The following is a 20,940-nucleotide window of genomic DNA, read 5'->3' as shown; positions in this document are numbered from 1 at the left end:
TATAAATTTTCATGGCTTTCCTTTAGTATTTCATGAATTTTAATGATAAAATCATACCTTCAGAATACTTAAAAATATGACTTTACTCATATTCTGATCATTTAAGTCTGAATTTTCTAGAAAGTAGCCTATGTTCTTATACAATAGCCTATATCCACTAAAAATATAAAAAAATTAAAGTCAATAAATGAATATTCAATTGTAAGAAGTTGTGTATGACAGTGAGAAATGATAGCTTCCATTTGGCAGACCTAAGAGGTGATTTGGCAGAAATTTAGTCTATGTAACTAAATAGAAAATGTATGAATTGTTCAAGTTTATATATTTAAAAGAACTTACTAATTCGTTAAATAAAATTAACAATTAGTTTAAAAACAGTTAAAGTTGCATCTGGTGAAGTTTTTAGCATAATGAGTGGTCACAGAACAAAAAGGTTAATGATGTTATTTTTCTCAAAGATTTAAGATCCAAAGGAGGCTATATAAATTAAATAAGTGGATAGGTATGGTTTTGTAAATACAAATAACACATACTTGATTCTCATATAATTTATTTTATATCAGGTTTTTATATCAGCTTTTCATTTTTATTGTCAAGGTGATATACAGCAGGGTTTCAGTTATATAAGTAAGGTAGTGAGAACATTTTTTGTCAACCTTCATTAGCTTCAGGAATAAAATTATGGTACTAAGTCCATTTGCCACAGTTAGGGCTTGTGTTTTCTACCACATTTTTTTTTGTTTGTGTTTGGGAGGTCTGGTTCTGGGGCTTAATATCAGGGCCTGGGTGTTATTCTTAAGCTTTTTTGCTTAGAGCTAGGGTTGTGTTGCTTGAGCCACAGCTCTACTTCTGGCTTTTTCAGAGTAATTTTTCACAGACATTACTGTCTGGGATGACTTTCAACCATGATCCTCAGATCTCAGACTCCCCAGTACCTGGGATTATAAGCGTGAGCCACCAACACCTATATTCCCATATTCAATATTTTAAAGAATGAAAAGCAGGCATTCCCAACACTTGGGAGACGGAGACTGAAAGATAGCAAGTTGTAGGTCAACCTTATGTACATATTAAAACCATATCTCAAAACACAATAGAAGAAAGGATCTATTATTTTATATTAAGATAACATCTGGTTCTTCAGTAATAGAATGTCTAACTCTTTTAGTTTCTTTTTTTTCCTTTTTTAAATTATTTTTTCATTGTGAAAATACCACACAGAGGGGTTACAATTACAAGAGCAAGGTAATGAGTACATTTCTTATCAAGCATTGTTGCCTCCTCCTTTGTTTCCCCTACCATCCCTGCCCCTATAACCCCTCCTCCCCCACCCCAGCCTACAAAGTTGTAAAAGGTTTTGGCAAAATGTAGAGTTAAACATACTGGGGCCAGGAGTATGTAGTAATCTAGTATCAGAAAGAAAGTGATTCTTTAAAAACTGGTAGACTCACATTGACAGGGAGACATGAAAAGTTTTAGACAGCTGAATAATAAAATAAATGAAATATTTCCTTTGTACACTAATGAATAAAAATCCATGTGTCCCTATCCATACTAATATAAATGATGAAATAAACTGTGAATCTGAGGAAGAATAAATTAATGTCATATACAGGCAAATTCTTAATCAGTTAATCAGATATTTCACCCTTAAAATATATCAGAAATTGCTATTTCTCAAATGACGAATGCATATCGTAACTTACTTCCAAAGAGCACAACACAGGAAACAGGAGGAAAACACACAAACAGAGAAAGAAAATAAATAACCAGACAATGCAAAAAAACCTAACTCTAATCCTGTTTACATAGGATTTGTATTATCCTAGGTATTACGAATTATGCAGACATGATGTAAAATTTGTGATATCAGGATAATATTAATATTTCTGGTACTGTTAATGAAAATATATTCTGAGAAAATAATGTTTGGCAATTATATTGAGCACAAACAGCAGGTCCAAACTAAGATGACTTTTTCATCACCAGGCAAGATAATCTTATGGGACCATGGTCATCACTGACTAAAAAGTAGTATTAGATAGTGAACAATAGTGCTTATTTACATAAGCAGTGAGATTCTGAAGATGGTTAACAAACTTATATCTGTAAAACGCTTTATAATTTTAACAACTTTCTATAGACAAAATAAAATGTTTTTCCTGCTAAATAAATATTTAATCATTGAGGGTTTTTATTATACTATATAATAAAACAACCAATGTACATGCTATATGAAATAAGTTGTAATTTTAAGGCCCTATTTGTCATGCTGATCTTTATTTGTATTTTTTACAGCTCCTTCTCCAGTCACCAATGTGAAAAAAGGAAAGATTACAAAAAACAGCATCTCTTTGTCTTGGCAAGAGCCAGATCGTCCCAATGGAATCATCCTGGAATATGAAATAAAGTATTTTGAAAAGGTGAGAATAACAGAATAAAAGCTGTCCTTTTCTTTTTTCTATCCATTTTAACAACAACAATCATCCAATTTGTAGAAGAGTATGATGCACTTTTATGAGTAAATCAATGACCATTGATTCTACAGTCATGATTATGGAGATTAGATATGCACTAGGAACACTGTATCCTGTCAAGTAGTTTATGCTCCAAGATACCACCTCATAGTCTAAAAGCAGGTAAACTAGTTTCCACAGCATTAAAAGATGAAATCATAGGATATTTTGAAAGTGCTAAAAATGGTTACACTCTTGGTGTTCAGCAATAACTACAGTCTACTGCAAGGAAAAACACACTTACGGGTATATCTCCACACCATACCTGCACTGCTAAAGAAAAAGGAAATAAGATGTACTCTGTCTCTGTTTCTCTGTCTCTGTCTCTCTCTCTCTCTCTCTCTAACACACACACACACACACACACACACACACACTCACACGCCCAAACCCTGGCATATAATTTTAAGATACAATTTATGCTGTAGTGTTTGAAGCTTCAATTTTACTAAAGTGTTTGAAGCTTGCTTCAATTTTAAAATACAGTTTGTACTCGAGGGTTTAGTCAAACACTATCATATTGGAATGTGTTGATTACATTCCCTAAATTTTTGTGATTTTCTCTGAGTGAGTTACATCCTAGGTTTACTCTTATGTGTTTTATCATAGTAATTGTTGAGATCTAAGGATGGTAATCATACATTGCTTCTTTCCTGAATCTACATTCTTATCAGCTATAGGCAGTGAGATCATCCAGGTGGAAACACAAGGTGAGCTTAGAACTTGCAAAGCTGAATTGTGGCAGAAATACAGAGCCACTGAGCCTTTCCCTCACTCCCATCTTCTTGTACTGCAATTGTATTGTACTGTTCTACGAAACAAAATCTGTGTCTCAAACAAGTTGAAGTATAGCTTGCGGAGTATAGTATTGATAAAATTGGAATTAGTACAGTGGAATATAGCAATGTTAATTACTTATTAATTCTTATTTCTCTGAGATTCCTAAGTACATACGAATACCAGAAATCTCAAATCTAAACATACACTGAATTCAAGAACACTTTTTCCATTTCCTACCAAATGGGGCGATGTCATTCTTTCTGATGGAGGCATAGAATTCCATTGTGTATATATACCACATTTTCTTGATCCATTCATCTACTGAGAGGCATCTTGGTTGGTTCCATATCTTAGTTATGGTGAATAATGCTGCAATAAATATAATTGTGCTGGTAGCTTTATTGTGGTCTTGGAAAAATAATATATTAAGTGAAGTAAGCCAGGCCCATAGAAACATAGCTCCTATGGTTTCCCTTATTTGCAATAACTAGTATGTGTCTGGGACAAGCAGAAAGGGTCAAAAGCTATGTACATATGACCAGATAAGATGATGTTAAGCAAAATGAACCATACCATAGGGACACAAGTGGTTTTTTTCTTTCTTGTTATTGTTCCTAACAAATTTATAATGTACCATGTGATTTTTTTTTGTTTCTTTGTATGTTCCTCCCCCATGGTATAACCCCTGTTTTTACTGTATTTGATGTCAATGCCCTGCAGCTTGTATATACACTTCTCTAGCTTGGGGAGGGGAAGAAAAAAAAGAAAATGCTTAAATAGCGATACAGTTTGACCCATTGTAACATTGAGCTGTACAAGACACTATGTTGAAAAATGAACTTTACAATTTAGGTGGGGAAAGGCGTGGAGAGAAGGCACAGTGTAGTTGTTGAGGTGGGAGGGAAGGGAGGGTAGAGAAAAAACAAAGGAGTAGGTAACAATGCTTGATAGGAAAAGTACTCATTACCTTGCTCATGTAACTGAAACCCCTCTGTACAGTGTTTTTACAATAAAATGTATTAAAAATTAAATTAAATTAAAAAAAATTTCAAGATAAGGTTTACATTCCTCAGTTAAAGTTTTCTAATCCTTAATAATGTGCACTAAGGTAAATGTGTGTAAAATATATGTGTGCATGCATACACACAGAAACCTGTTAAATTCTGTAAACATCCTAGATTTTCAAATTTTCTTTGTGATTAAAACTGATATTAAAGATTGAAATGTGTTGTGGGAATATAAACAACTAATGGCCAAATAATGGCTGTATATTCAATATATTTATACATCTTAGAGAAATATAGCTAAACATGAAGACTAAAAGTTTGACAAATGCTGTTTGCCTTAATTGTTTTCCTTCTGACAACTCAACTAGTAGAGCAAGTGTTGTTGGTGAGGAAGTAACCTTATTCATACAAACAATATGCAGAGGAAATAGATTTCTTTTTTCTTTAACAATGTGTGTTAGCACAGTCACTCAACATGCTGGGCAAAATTATTCTGATGTTAATAGTTGTAGTTAATTTTATTTATGTTGTAGTTTTTTTCTTCTTACAAATCAATCTAATATAGATTGGGGTAAATTTGATGAAAAGCACATCATATAGATATACATAAATAACACATTGAAACTCCTATGCTTAATTTATGTGAATGTAAATGATAAACAAATAATTTCTATTTGGATTGTGTTTATTTCGACAGGATTTGGTATTACATTTAGTAGTTTGAGCTTGAGACTCTTCTATAATTCTGTTATCTTCATCACTCAAGTAAGCAAACTGGTTTGATATGTGAAAAGGATTGCTATTACATTTCCTAAACACATTAACGAGAAGTTTCCTACTTATCATTCGTTAAAAGCAGCAAAGATTTTACAACATATATTACTCAGGCAGAAAGTTATGAACTTCTTTTGGTCAGTGTGTTTTCCTTTTTACAATGAGGGTATTAATTCCTGGAACTTTTTGTCAGGCCAAAAATATGCTCACTAGAGCGTCCCGGTGTAATTCATGTAAAAAAAAATTAACACTTCTAGGAAAAATAAAGGGGGATAATGGGCCTTTATACTATGCATGGAGGTGGGGGTCTTGGTAGGTTTCCAGAGCCCGTTTAGAGCCTTCAGAGTGACACCGCTATTTTATTGGATGGCTTTTGGCCAGACACAGGTGGCAAAGCTTTCCAGGGCACAAGCACTTGCCAGCTGGCATTTCTGCCTGTGATTGCCCTGCTCTAATAGAGGTCATTGGGCTTCTGTGCTCTGGCGTGGTGATTGGCCTATTGCCATCTCTTAATTAAAGGGAGAGGAAAAGGGAAGCTGCCCCTTGGCAGGCTGTTTGCCAGCTGGCTGCTTTGGCTGAGGCCCTCCCCTCACTCCATGTGGGAAGTGTTAGCTAAGCAGCTGGGGAATGTAGCTCATTTGCTTAGCTGGGGCAGGAAGGCAGCAAAAGCCACTGCCATAACTAAGGATTTGGCAGCCAGGTGGTTGTGGGTGTTGAAGAGGTGCACACAGGGCTGGTGTTATGAAGAAAATGACAATGTGAGAGTGATTTATGGAGTGTGATAGAAATAAATTTTGGAAGATATTTAGATTTTTTTCAAAATGCATATTCACTGGATTCTATCGCTTAGATACATGGTTCACTACATTCGGTTTAATATTGTAGCATCCAATGGATTCAACAAGACAATGTGCAATTCGATTGTAGAGAAGGGGAAAGTGAGATGTAATGTTAATCATTATATCAGACACAATGTTCTATTTTCTTTTTGTACTATGAGTATTAGTTCACATATTAATTCAAAGAGCAGCATTCTGGTTTTCATGGACATTTCCTTTCCTGTGATTTTAGCAAAAGTAGTCATTTCTAACCTTTTACCAAATGTTTTCTACACATTTGATAGTAAGGATTTCAACCATGTGAACTTTTAAAAAAATGTTTTTCCTTTTCTTGTTTCCATGGAAGAATTTACCATTGTGTTATGGATTAAGAAAAATCAAGTTTACCTAGAATTTGTTATGTGGATTGCATTTGGTGCTATGTAATTATCTTTATTATGTCTCCTTTATTGTGTCTCCTCCAACTTACATTAATAAAAGTGTTCCATCTTCATTTTAAAGAAGGAAAAACTGAGGTGTGGAGTTAGGTATACACATGACCACATAAGCTTAGTGAAAGACACTTGGTATTGATTGAAAATTATCATTTTTATTAGAGATATTAGTATTTATATAAACATAAATTTTGACTAAATTTGTTCAATATGTTACATGTTCTGTAAACATATGCAAATAATATCATTCAGATATCTGATTACTTTCTACTGAAAAGTTATTGCTGCAATCATAGCCAATCTGGAAAATACAGTTTGAAAATGTAATGTTACTTATTATCAGTAATGTTGAAAAATAGAAAATAGTATGATTAGCTTTACTTAGGCATAAGCCCAAGAATTTTCAGAGCAGTCAGTCACTAAAATAAATCCTAAAATCTATTTATAGTATTGATATGGTACACATCATAGGATTAACTGTTTTTTCATGGTGTTTCATTTCTTTGAAGTATGTCAGAGTACATAGGAGAAGATCAGTAAATGTTTTTGAAGAAAAAAATGAATTAAACATGTAATTTTTTACATTGTGATTACCTACTTTAAATTCCTTGTAAAAACTATAATAATTTTCCTAAACTTTGACAGATTTGGCCTTTAATCTGGGTCTGAGAAACTAGAAATCAACTATGTCTCTACAATGAATCAGAAACTTATTTCAATTGAAAATTAGAACATCTCAGCGGGGCGCTTGTGGCTCATGCCTGTAATCCTAGCTACTCAAGAGGCTGAGATCTGAGGATCGCGGTTCAAAGCCAGCCCGGGCAGGAGAGACCTTGAGACTCCTATCTCCAATAAACCACCAGAAAACCGGAAGTGGCGCTGTAGCTCAAGTGGTAGAGCGCTTGCCTTGAGCTGAAGAGCTGAGGGACAACGCCCAAGCCCAGAGTTCAAGCCCCATGACCGACCAAAAAAAAAAAGAAAAAGAAAATTAGTACATCTCAAGTTGAGAGAAATTCTATGATAATTTGTTATGTTTAAACACAGTAAAGGAGGAATGTAATCATCTTGGAAAGAAGCATGTTTGCAGGCTGTACATTTTGTCTAGTTTTTGTGGTAGTGTAGAAAATCCTTAAACGTCATCTGTGACATGCTAAAATAGGAAAGGTTGAGAAAAATTAGAATATAATTATGAAAATTAAAACATTTTAGCTGGTTAAATATTTTTATTCTCGTATTGCCTGTTTCATTCTTCCTTTATTTCTGTGATGTGCCTTACTGATAAAGAAACTGAAAAAGTTTCTGGCGGTGGTGGTGAGGGCCTGTATTCTCAAGTACTCAGGAAGTATATGGAGAATCAATTTTGAAAATAGCCCAGGTAAACTTAGAGATATTTTAATTTCAAAAATATTAAAAACACAAGGAGAAATATGAGTGGAGAATGACTCCACTTGTAGAACAGTTGTCTAATTAAGGCCGATTCCAAATACAGAATAAAAAACTTAAAAAAAAAAAAAAGCCTGTTCTAATTTGTTCTGTGATTTCAGGACCCACACTGACGTCTGTGCTTTGGCTATAGGAAATAAGTAGGACAATATCACTTGTACAGTCTTCTGATAGCAGTCCAAATAGAAAAAGATCTTCTTTTCAGTTTTCATACTTCTTTTCCAGTATTTTTTTCCTACTTTAGTTACTACTTTCTTAGACCATGCCTTAACATAGCATTTTTTCAAGAAAAATGTATATCATTCATTTGGCATGTTTCCTTATTGCTTCCTATCTATATGTGGTAAAAGGAAATTAGAATTTTCAAATGAAGTACTAATTTTGTCTCCGAAATTATAAATATAAATAAGAACATAATTCACTAAAGATTTACAGATGTAGAATATCTGGCTGTATGTGAGATATTGTTGACATTCTCTATGAATACAGTATCCTAGACATTTTCCAATGGACTATTTCTGAGAAAATGAGCACAAAAATACAATAGCTCAGAAACTGATACATTGATTTGAAACCCCATTGTACAACATAGCAAAAATGAAATAAAATAAGTCTGTAAAATAATAAATCTCTTATTATAAAAGTTTCACAAATTTATTTTTGCCAAAGGAAAAAGTGATTAATGGACAGAAAACATGTTGCCCTGAACCTTGAGATATAAATATATTATCACATACAGAGTTAATAGGATTCTTTTCAAGTGTGTTTATAATAATAGCATGCATTGGTTTCTAGTTCAATTTGTGATCTAAGTTTTTGCTGTCATTTTTAATTCATATGCTGACTGCTTTCCTTTTCTTATATATAATTGTATTACATGTGCAATCCAAGGACCAAGAAACGAGCTACACAATTATCAAATCCAAAGAGACAACTATTACGGCCGAGGGCTTGAAACCAGGTTCAGTGTATGTCTTCCAAATTCGAGCACGTACAGCAGCAGGCTATGGTGTCTTCAGTCGACGATTTGAGTTTGAAACCATCCCAGTGTGTAAGTCATTTTAATTACTGTCAACTGGTGTCTCTGTAATTGTTACCAGGAAAGAGTCAGTGGATCAATAACCTCTCTGGGCATTCTGTCAGTTTTACTCGCCTTCCCTCTCTACCAGGCATGACCCCTTCAGGTAGGAAAATCTGTCATGCTATTAAGGTCCAGCGGTGGGTTAACATTTCTGTCCAGCTCTTCCTTGCATCTAGTCTGCTGGGAGATGCTACCCCAGGAGATCATTAAGAAATGTTTAAATCTTGCTTTTAAAGACTTTGTTTCCCCTGCTCCCCTACTTTATTGAATTATTGCCATTCACTTTTCTTTTTCTTTTTCTTTTTTTTTTACCTGTTTCATTGAACTATGCTGTTTTAGTCTTTCTAGGAAAATTCCACAGGGAATTTTCTTTAGCACTGAATTGAGGAAGAAAATAGTGCTCTCAGAACTAATCTGATTTCTTGAATAGGAAAATATTTAAATCTCTGGCAGTAACACAAAGTGGAAAATCTAGAAATCTTTCTGAAACACCATTTTGGTATCTTCATTTGCCTATAAAATTGTATTAAACTTCTTTCTCTAACGTCAATGAAATAATTAGATAACTAACTTGTCCTATATTTAATTAATACATTGAAAAGAAGATTAAAAAACAGTAACTACTTTCCAAAAGGTGAAATAGACATTTCCTAAGTTTTCACTACTTTCTCTAACTTCAATGAAATAATTATATTACTAACATGTCTTATAGTTAATTAATACTTTAATGGAAAGTTTAGAAGACCATAATGACCTTCTGAAAAGTGAAATAGATATGAATAGGTATGCATTGAAAACAAGCTGACATACGAATGATACCCTAGGAGGCTTATGCCTGTAATTCTTGCTGCAGGAAGAATAAGACCTGGAGAATCAGTTTGAAGTCTACTGGGAGTGTGTCTGAGACACCTTCTCCACATATCCAAAAACGTAACAAAAAGATGCATGGTTCAAGTGGTAGAGTGTCATACACGAGCAAGAAAGCTAAATGAGAGTATGAGGCCCTGAGCTCAAAACTTGGTAGCAGAAAAAAAAATTAAAAAGCCATTGCTTTACAAAAACCATAAGATGAAATGCATATTTCTTTGTTGGAAAACAACAAAAGTGTGAGTCTAGTCCCTAAATTACCAATAAATATGTTTTATAAACTTATATAGAAATTCAGAAAATCAAGATGTTTTTAATTAATTCAATTGTCTGTAAGTATTTTTAATCACTTCTCAAGTGTTACCCCACTGGATTTCATACAGATAAGTGGTCATTGTAAAAAGTAATGAAATATTATTTTTCTATGAAAAGGAACATTCCATGTATGAACTCTATTTAAACCACTAACATGAGGGTCTCAAATGATTACCTTTTCAGTGTCTTAGAAAATACAAAAATCAATAGAATCTTTTCTGGATATAATTCAACAAAAATATATAAGCATCTTTGTGTTGTTGTTCTTGCCTAAGTCTTTGCTAGGCTCTGGACAAATCAATATAAATATCAAAGATAAATACCCTTCCAAAACTTCGAACATAGTTTCTTTAATTCTGAATGATGAAATTCTTGTTTCAAAAATCATTGTAGAATCATTATTTTGTGTATTATTTAATTTTTATTTCAGTATTGTCTATATATTAAAATAAATCTCCTTAGTTATAGTGACTCAAGTTATTCACATTTGCAGTCCCTTCTTTCTCTAGGCAAACAGTCTAAACAAAACAAGAGATACAGTTGGAAGACTATATCTGCTAATTATTCACAGCTGTTAGTAGTTGAAACATATGTTAAATATTTTATAGTTGCTATCTCTAATGTGGATATAATAAGCAGGGAAATTTGTTTTAAGGAAATGGAAAATTTTCTTAGCTATATTCTAGCAAATAAATATTGGACCCTTCTCCAAATTTGGATTGAAGATTATTATTATATTTAGATATAAAAATGTATTCATTGTTGGGAATTGTCTCTCTCACCTATAATCCAAGCTACACCAGAAGCATAAACCCAAATATGAAAATTTGAGGCCATCCTGGGTAAAAAGTTAGTGAGACCACCAAATCTCAATCAACCAACTGGTTGAGTAATATTGGCCAATTTTCTCATTTGTTTAGGAGATACTAGGTAAGAGGATTCTTGTCCCAAACCATTAAAAAAAAAAACTAGAAACAATCTGAAAAATAATTTTAAAAAACCTGGTGGCTCAGGTGGTATAGTGTTTTCAGGGCTTAAAGCTCAAGCTCCAGAATCAGAAACAAACAACAAAAAAAAGTATTTCTTCCCCAAGGAGAGATCCTTTCAAGGTAGCCTACAATGGAACAAATTCCTTCTTGAGGAAGATCTTAGAAGAAGTGAAACCTGGGAGGAAAAAGATGTAACAATGGAGTTAACAGAAAGCAAAACAAGGCTGTGCTGGTATAGTTAATCACAGAATCCTCCTTAAACACTTTCTTATTAAGGAAGGCATTTAGAAAATATAGGTAGGGGTATTAAATTGATACACTCAAAAAGTGAGAAAAATTCATTATGGGGTGGAATTAGTTTGAAAATTAATGAAATAATCAAAGACATTCAAGCAGTAGTTGCACCTATTTAAAATAATATTGCATTTGGATACTATGGAACCAAATACTGAATAGATTTTCTTATTTCATTTGTAATGCACAACACATCCCTTATCTAAGACCTCATTGTCAGTGAATTTCAAAGCCTAAAACCTTGGAATTGCATTTTTTTTTCAACCATTTCCCTAAAACAGAAAGTAAGAACAGAACCCAGACCTATTGTAAATAATAGTTTTATTCTAACAAGTTGTTGATAATATTTGAGTCTCAAGAGGTGGTCAGTAATGATTGATATGCATGTAGATCAGGAAAGAAAGTGATTAAAAAGGAATCTAGTCTATTTTGGATAGAGAGGTTCAAAGGTGAGGCAACAAGAATTAAGAGAAAATGTGAAATCTAAAAGTTGGCCTATAAATCTAGTAAATAGTGGGAAAGACAGAAACTTATCAAACATCAAAACTTAGTTTTAGTGATTTAAAATTTTCTAAGGTACAGGAGAGACAGTGATACTCTGAAATCATCAAAACAATTAGGCTTTTCACCAGGAGCCATACTGTTTTACTGAGTCAATCCTGACAACTTTTTTTTTTAAATTTTGTGTTATTGTAAAGATGCTGAACAGAGGGGTTACAGTTACACGAGTAAGGAAATAAATACATTTCTTGTCGAGCATTTTAACTTTTAGCAACACAAAAGAAAAATTAATTTGCTTATTTACCTAACCACATCCATATTTCTATAAAATAGCCTTGTATTTTTAAAGTAGAAAATACTTTATCTAAACATACCATGTTTTATGAAAGAGTTATAATTGAGTCTCACTTTTTACACAGGTTTTTCAATGTTTGAAATTTATGCTTTGACATTTTCAAACAGTGATCCTACTTATAAAGCATACTTACCGATTATTACCTACTTATTGTTAGGGCTTTTAGTTATATAGGAGGGGTATTATCTATAACTTCAATGAGTACCTAGTCATATTAATTTAAAATTTATGTCTATGGGAAAAATCTTTTCTGAATTGATCTGATTATAGTTTTTTTAGAAAACACCCAGCATACTCTAAAAAATGTCCAGGCACATGCACTGAACACCGCTTTATCCTGCTTATGCTGTTTGAAATCAATGAGATTGTTCCATTTTACCTTTCAAACCTTAGGCACCTGGATAAATGCTATGCAAACAATATACATTCATATTTTATGATGACAAGGAAATAATCGGTGACTTAGAGCCGACTTCAAATTTCTATTTGGAGAGTAAATATTTTCTCCGTCTAAAGATGCCTTTTCAATTACACACATCTGAGAAGAGATTTTTGTGGAGGAAGCTTTAGCCAAGTGGGTGAATTGCTTAAGCCATGAGTACATTTCCAACCACTAAGAAGCTGTTATTTGAATACATTGAATCCCTTTAATCATACCTCCATTTTCAATGTCTCCCATCAGCAGTTGCAGCATCGAGTGATCAAGGCCAGATTCCAATCATTGCTGTGTCTGTGACAGTGGGAGTCATTCTTCTGGCAGTGGTTATTGGTTTCCTCCTTAGTGGAAGGTAAGAGTTTGGGAAAGTGTGTTTCTCAACTTCTATAGCTGATCTCGTGCTTTCCTTAATATAAACTATTGTGCTGTTCAGCAAATCCCAAAACAAATCAGGCAAGCGTTTTATCAGCAGAAAATGTCATTGTATCATGGGCTTCTTAAGTTTTTTTTTGTCCGTGCTAGTGCTAATTTATAAGCACACAATTTCTGTCTTTCAGGTACCTACCCTTCATAAAAGAAAACTTCACAAGAATAGTGTTAACCTCCTCTTGTTTATTCTGTTACTAATATACTCATTTTTCTCTTATAATATAGTTTAATTTAAGTACTGATAATCTTCTCTCTAGAAAGTTGTAAACTTGTCTGTGATAATTTTGATTAGGGTTTAGGAAGACTTCTGTGCTTAGAAGAGTTTGAGATATAGAAATGATCATTATAGTAAGCAGTCATTTGGACAAATAACATTTTGAAAAATGAGAATTTTTTTGAATGACTGCTTTTATTATATTTTTTAGCTCCTACATGGTATCAAAATGAATATATCAACCATGGAGTATGGTGATTTAAATTGTATTTCACTGAATGCTGTAGTATGTGACTCTATGCATTGCACAACTATATTTTTCATTTTGAAAATAAGAACTGTAACTCTAATAGGAAACTTAGTAGATATGTTTGCTGACAATTCATTGAACATGATTGTTTCCTAAAATACTAGTGAGTAAATTATGCTCTATTCTATAGCAAATGTAAATTTATATTTCCATATTTTTATACAGGGAGATTCAGTAATGTGAGTTGCTCATTGAATTTAATTGTGGTGTTCTGACCATTGCAGATAAAATTCTTCAGCCTGTTCAAATATACTGTAAGAACCAAAATACAAATTAGATAGTCAATTCATTCCTTTTTATTTTGGTAATGCTTTACTCAGTTAATGTTGGTGCTTTATCAATTATTCAACTCATAGCTAGATAAACTAGGTACTTTTGAAAGTATAGTAGCTGTGTTCTCTATCTGTATCTTTAAGTCCCTATCTGTATCTTTAAGTTACATGGCAATAGTTTATTTTCAGAAAATATTGCTAGTCTATTAAAACATCCTTTCTTTTTCTATATAAAGATTCATTTCTTCTGGTTCTTCCACAGTTAGAAGAATTTAAAGTTTTCTGAAGAATCCATGTTGCAATCTATAGTTTTCTTGCAATATTAGGACAGTAGTTATGTATCTTTAGGACTTTTAACTGGATGACAGTTCATGATCAATTAGGGACCATTGAAGACAGTGGAGCTGACACTCCTAGGGTGCTTGATATCTCTTGTCTACTTATAATTTCTTTCTGATGTCAGAAAGGGACAAGGTCCAAGTAGTTCCCTTTCTTTCCAGAAGATAGGTTTCTCTCACAGGTCATGTCATAAAATCTATTCAGTTGGAAGGATGTAAACTTTCACCAAAACTTATCAAACTCTTAAATGAAACTTTCATTACTGTATGTTGTTGAAAGTTCATTGTTGGATTTTACAGAAAAAAATATCTTTGGCTATTGGATTAGATTATTCATGGATATGTGTGTGTGTGTGTGTGTGTGTGTGTGTGTGTGTGTGTATTATATTGCACAATTCTTGAAATATTTAATCCTACCTCATTTAAAGGCAATTGAACTTCACCTTTTTGTTTGCATTTTAATCCTACGCTCTCTATAGTAACTATGTTGTCTAGATTTAAGTCAGTTATAATAGTTATAACACTCAAAAGAAAAATTATCCAGGTACCGGTGGCTCCCGCCTGTAATCCTAGCTAGCTACTGAGGAGGCTGAGATCTGAGGATCAGGGTTCAAAGCCAGCCACGGCAGAAAAGTCTGTGAAACTCTTATCTCCAATAAACTACTAGAAAACCAGAAGTGGTGCTGTGTCCTTTAAAGCTATATAACTAGAAACTAGGTAAGCAACCAGTTCACAACTTGGTCTATTACTATTGTCTTTCTCAATATTTTTTAATTATAAAATACAAACAATTGCCATTCCCTCAGCTCTCCTATTTTGCACAGTTTCTCAATCTTTCTCTTATTGGTTTAAAAAAATGAACATTTTTTATATCCTAATTTGTTACCTCTTAAATCTTCCTTATATGTACTATATATTATTGATATGTATTTTTAATCAGTTAGTTCTTTTAAATCAGATTGTCATCATTGGACTCTTCCAATTAAATGTGGGAAAAAAATTTTCACTGTATCCTTTCTACTTCTTTTCCTTTCCTTTAATTAAGTTGATTCTTTAAATGCTTCCCTTTTTTTCACTTTTCAGTCTCACACCTATAATCCTAGCTCCTCAGGAAGCTAAGATCTGAGGATCTTGATTTGAAGCCACCCAGGGCAAAAACTCAGTGAGACTCTTCTCCAGTTAACTACAGAAAAGCAGAAGTGGGCTGTGGCTCAAAGTGTTAGAGCACTTACATAGAGAAAAATGCTCAGGGAGAGAACCCAGGCCATTTCATGACCAACAATAACACAAGAACAACAGGAAGGATAGGTATATTAACCCTAAAATTTGTCTCCTCTACTCTCAGCTTAACAAGAATCTCTAATTAATAAGGTTTATTGGTACAGAAAGTACAAGCAAGTAGCATTGTAGAAGTGATTTCTTCTTTAAATCATTTGCATTCTAGATTTCATGAGATTAAATAGCTTTTTCAATACTTTGACTATTTATCATATGTTCTTGGTTTCAATTGCATCTCAAAAGATGTCAGAGCTTGACTTTTATTCAATGTGCACACATAGAGGAATATGATACTTATGCATTACACCCTCTATTCCACTTGCAGTTGAACACAAAAACAACAACAAAAACAGATAGAAGAGCTTCTAAAAATGTAGAAATTTTTATACTTGGCATCAAGAAATGATGTTTTAAGTCTATTTAAATGTAATATTTGCATTATAATGTTCATGAAATGTTAAAATAAATCAGAAAAATGATTTAATCCCTGAAAAAAGAACATAATCTAAGCAAAAGATAATCTTAGTCCTGTTCAAATTTTGCCTAGATACAACTGCTAAATCCTGTTTTTCTCTGCCTTCTATTAAACAAATGGGACTGATTCCTTTTAAGATATCTGTTTCCCAAGGGAAAGAATTATTCAGAACCCAAAGAATACAATGTTTAGAGACTTACCTATAAGAAATACCATAAATAGATCATGTCAAAAAGACAGAGAAACAAATAGCTTTACATAAAGCATTGCCTTAGGGATTTGACTGTTGTTGTTATTACCTGAAAATAACACTAAGAATTTTTTTACAATGTTTTGTAATGGTTTTTAGGTCTTCTACAGTATAACATATTATAAATAACTTGTTCTTCCACAAGTATCCATTCCAAAGATTTATTGAGCACTTATTCTCAGTATCAAAGTATGTTCTAGGAAAAATTTAGAAGACTGTCCTTCCCTCAAAATGTTTTTGCTTCATTTTAATGGAAAGATACATATACAGTATTTCATATATCAAAATTAAAAGAAAAATGAAGAGAAATGTTTCACAGGATAAATAAAATCAGTTTCATTTTCATTTGGACTAAAATGATAGTCTAGTTCACTGAGTTCTTTATTTAGGTTTGACACAATTTGTACTTAAGAAAAAGAAATGCTTGTAGACTAAAATTCCAGAGACAGAAAAATTTTGCCACCTCACTTGAAGCCAAGTTATATACAGGTATTTTGAATGTGACTGTTGAATTTAAACAAATGCCAGAATTCTCTATGCTTCTGATTAAAAACAAAACCAAAAAGGTAGTTACTTAAAGTATTTTTAAAGTGTATGATTTATTCTAAAACCTATAGAAGAAATGTTTGGAATAATGAAATAACAGGACAATGATACTCACAAAAATGAGTAATACATTGTTACCATCAGCTAAATATGACCTACTACTAGAATGCTTCTGAAGGATTTTGTATAAAATAGTTTACCACAATATCATGTCTCAGTACTACCTCTATGTCTAGTTTTGTGTGTGTGTGGTTTTTTGTGTATGTGCGTGTGTGTGTGTGTACACACACATGTGTTTGTGCATACACAGGCATGCATACCCAGATACACACTAGATCTGGGGCTTGAATTAAGGGATTTATATTTTCAGTGGGCTTTTTCACTCATGACTAGAACTCTCCCACTTGAGCTAATTCTACAGTGAAGTATTTTTCTGTTAATTTGGGATAAAAACCTCTCAGATTTCTCTGCCTGGAATGGCTTCAAACTTCTTTCCTCTGGTCACAAGCCTTCTGAGCAGCTAGGATTATAAATATGAGTGCCTAACTTCTTATAGCTGATAAAATTATTTTCTTGGTGGTCTCTCCATCCATTATTTATCCTTACTCTTCATTTTACCTAAATACTTCCTTTCTCAAGAATTTCTCAGTGTCTTTCTTATATGTGTCAAGTCTTTGCCCAGTTTCATCCTTTGAATTAAGAGTAATAAACTGATGACCTGTAATTTCTTCTTTGGCACACAAGAAATCTTTTGTTAAAACTGAGAATTCTGTTCACTTCTGGTCTGTCTACTACAAGATACAAGATGATAGGAAAAGCATGTTCATCTCTGCTCCTACTCACATTACTTTACCCAGGGAAAAAATTAAAATAATATAGACAATAGAGTCCTTCAAGACCTGGGCTTTCCACAACAGAGGTAATCATTTAACTTTTATATGTATTTCTGATTTTCTACTGCTATAAACAAAGATATTAACAACTTAAACTATGAGACATCAGCAATATGAGTAAAATACCATTTAGAAATTTATATCCGTGAAGTCTTGGCACTAACGTTAATGAAAAAATCTTCTCTCCCCATCACTGTACCTGGTAAATTGTATTTATTCTAAAATCACACATACCAAAAGTTACCATGACCATTCATGACCATTCTTTATTCTATGAAAGCTGCTTATTTTCTCTGTATCTTAAAAGTCCCTCTTAAGTAATTTAATATATCTATCCTTCTCTGTATGTAGCTTAAACACCCACAATATGTATAAGCTTCCACTGACCGTTAAATGACTGTTCAAGGACCTGGGTGAACCTAATGTTCAAGACTCTTGAAGCTACATTTTCGGCATTATCGCCATGTTTTTCTTTAACTTTGATCTATTCAGTTGCAAATGTTTCAGTCCAAAAGAAAATGATAAATTCTGTAGCTGAAAAGTTTCGGGAGATTAAGAAAATAAATACAACATTCACACAGAGATAGATCAAGGTGTTAAAATGATATGGTTTGCCATGTGAGATTCATGACTCAAGGAAGCTCTGGCACAAGCTAGTATTGAAAGGTGCTAAAAACCAAAGTTATTGCGAAGAGCTCAGCAAAAGCCTGACATTAAATGGTGCAGTGGAGGAGGGAGACCTAGAAAAGAGATTTAAAAAGGAGTGATCCATGAGGTTGCAAAGCAGGATGCAATCTTTGAATCATTGAAGGGGAAATGATCACTTTGTTTTTAAATTGAGCTTGAACTTCAGGGTCCTTACCATTCACTTTCTGAACTAATGGGATGTGAGATCTGACAGAAAATGTCGAACCATCTCCACAGAGTAAAACACTCAACATAGCACTGATCATTTAACTAAGAATAGAGTGGAGAGATTGCTTTACAATACTGTGGCCAAGAACTCATGGAGACAAGTGAAATGAGGGACAGTTCTACAAAATGCCAAGTAATCTAAGAATCAAAAAAGAGAGTATCCCTTCACCTTGTTTGCCATATATCAAGACCCACACCATTAATTCTTCATAAAGCCTTCCCAATCATTATAGCCAAAGCATTCTCTCCTTCCACAGAAGTCTTGGAACAGTATATTCAGGATCTGTCATTTAATTAATATTACAGTTTATAGCATTAATAATAGGGCACCCTGTATCTTCTATCTTCTGTCTACCAGCAACTTACTCAGGGGATTAATAATTCCATGTTACTACCACATAACATAATTTAAAATATGACTCATAGATGAACTGTGGATAATCTCCATTTGAGTATTTGTGTCCATGATGATGATAAATTAGAGTTATGGTAATGACTTTTACATAAACATAATAGAATAGCCATCCCATAACTGTTTTTCTTCCTAAATAATACAATTTTTGATTCTGTGACAAAATCCATGAGTGATTTCAAGAAATATTATATAACATCCTGAAACTTTTCTGAGTTTATATTGCCAGGTATTTTACAGTACCTGCTGATACTAACATTACATTGGGCATACTCGTACCAAGCATCACTTTTTAAAATAACAACGTTAGAAACATTTGCATCACTCTCTTTATTATCTTCAGTGTAGAAGCAACACACCAAAATATTTGGTTTATCTAATTCATGATATGAGAACATTTTAATTCATCACTATTATTTCAAAATAATGGTCTACAAATATTTATAATCACATATGCATTCATTTTTGAAAGAGTTTTTGAAAAGTAAATTTCAGGTGGATATCTTGGCACACACCTGTAATCACAACATTCTGGAGGCTGAGACAGGCAGATTTTGAGTTTGTGGTGGCCAGCTCAGGCTGTGTAATGAGATGCTGTATAGAAACCAAATGAAACAAAAACTGTATCAATGTTTGATAAATTAACAATAAATGTGACTTTATAAACTGTAATAAATCCAGACAAGTATATTGATTTAATATCTGAGAGTTGTTATCCAATCTATTTCCTCATGATTGCATGCATTTTTCTTCAAAGGCTCTAAATCAAAAATAATTAGAGTGCAGGTCATAATTTATTAATGAATGACAAATGGGTATCTGGGCAAAGTAATTCCAGGAAGACAAAGAGCAGTGTAGCAACTAATTGCCCACAGTGGGATATAAAGCATCCTAAGAAACCTAACCTTTGTGGGTTACTGCCTTAACTGCTCAGCACTATTAAAGACCCCACCTGCAGTTTCTCATAGATACAACTTGTAAGCATCTCTATGCCTCTCAGGATCTTATGCAGAGGCATATGTTTCCATCAAACAACAACTCTATGCTACTGGAGACAATAGGCAATCAGTATCTCATTGACTTGCAACAATATTAATTATTTTAGTAGAGAATTTAAAAAAGACACTTTCTATTAAACCATACAAAGTAAAAGAAAAATCAAAAGCTTAAACCCTATGAGAACAAAATACACTTTCTGTCCAAAACTTCATTTGCCCATAGCTCCATTTCTAAATAAATTTGAGCCCCATTTGAAAAAGAGAGGAGGCCAAAGTGCCAGAAGATACTGGGTTCTGGCAGAAGGCCTTGCTAGGTTTCTGGGAATTTTTCCATTTCTCTTGGAGGCCATAATCACACAGGCTCTCAGAGGAACTGGTTACCCAGCACCAAGATGAAAATCAATAGCAGTGTGATGACAAAAGGCAGAACATTTTTACAAGAAAAAAGTGGCTCTTATTCTTCCCTTATCTACTAGATTATTGCTGAGGAACAGAATTTAGACTTCTGTTTGATTTTAAAAACCAACTCTAAGACATATTTGTTCAAGGTATGTGCTCCAAATGGCCTTGCATGAACCTAGAAACAAATAAATGTTTCTAATAGTTTGGCAACTCAGTCTCCAATAGCCAAAATCTTTGCTATGCTATGTGGAAGGACTGACTTTAGTTGCACCCAAGGCTCTGACAGTTTTAGTGCTACCAAGCATACTATATTCTAATTTTCTTCTTGTCTTTATTGTTACCTTTTTGCTTTTCTATAGTTTACTGTTATATTTGAATCTCACAGTTAACTGATCTTATGCATTACATCCTATGCCCCCAATTTGCGTTTAATAGTTTATGCACAACATTCTATTCTCTTGAAACCACTAATACTTTAAGTATACACAGCAAGGTGTTGTAGAAAAACTTCACTTGGTTCTAGTTATCAGGGTGGAGTTACTTCAATGGTATTGTATCTGCTAATCACCTGTTATCT

General features: G+C 33.2%; 1 protein-coding gene across 5 annotated transcripts in view; it reads left to right on the top strand.

The window, feature by feature from the left end:
• The window catches only part of Epha5 (EPH receptor A5), a 303,516-nt gene that overhangs the window by 220,168 nt on the left and 62,408 nt on the right, over positions 1 to 20,940 (top strand). For 3 of the 5 annotated variants that reach the window (XM_013008943.1, XM_013008945.1, XM_013008948.1), the window contains 3 exons: positions 2,299 to 2,423; positions 8,685 to 8,844; positions 12,878 to 12,983. In XM_013008943.1, coding sequence (XP_012864397.1) covers positions 2,299 to 2,423; positions 8,685 to 8,844; positions 12,878 to 12,983 — 391 coding nt within the window. The remainder of the gene's footprint in view (positions 1 to 2,298; positions 2,424 to 8,684; positions 8,845 to 12,877; positions 12,984 to 20,940) is intronic. The other 2 variants (XM_013008946.1, XM_013008944.1) reach the window with 1 other exon arrangement.

This window comes from Dipodomys ordii, unplaced genomic scaffold (genome assembly GCF_000151885.1).
Source record: "Dipodomys ordii isolate 6190 unplaced genomic scaffold, Dord_2.0 Scaffold8, whole genome shotgun sequence".
Classification (NCBI taxonomy): Eukaryota; Metazoa; Chordata; class Mammalia; order Rodentia; family Heteromyidae; genus Dipodomys; species Dipodomys ordii.
This window is presented reverse-complemented; position numbering and strand designations above follow the sequence as displayed.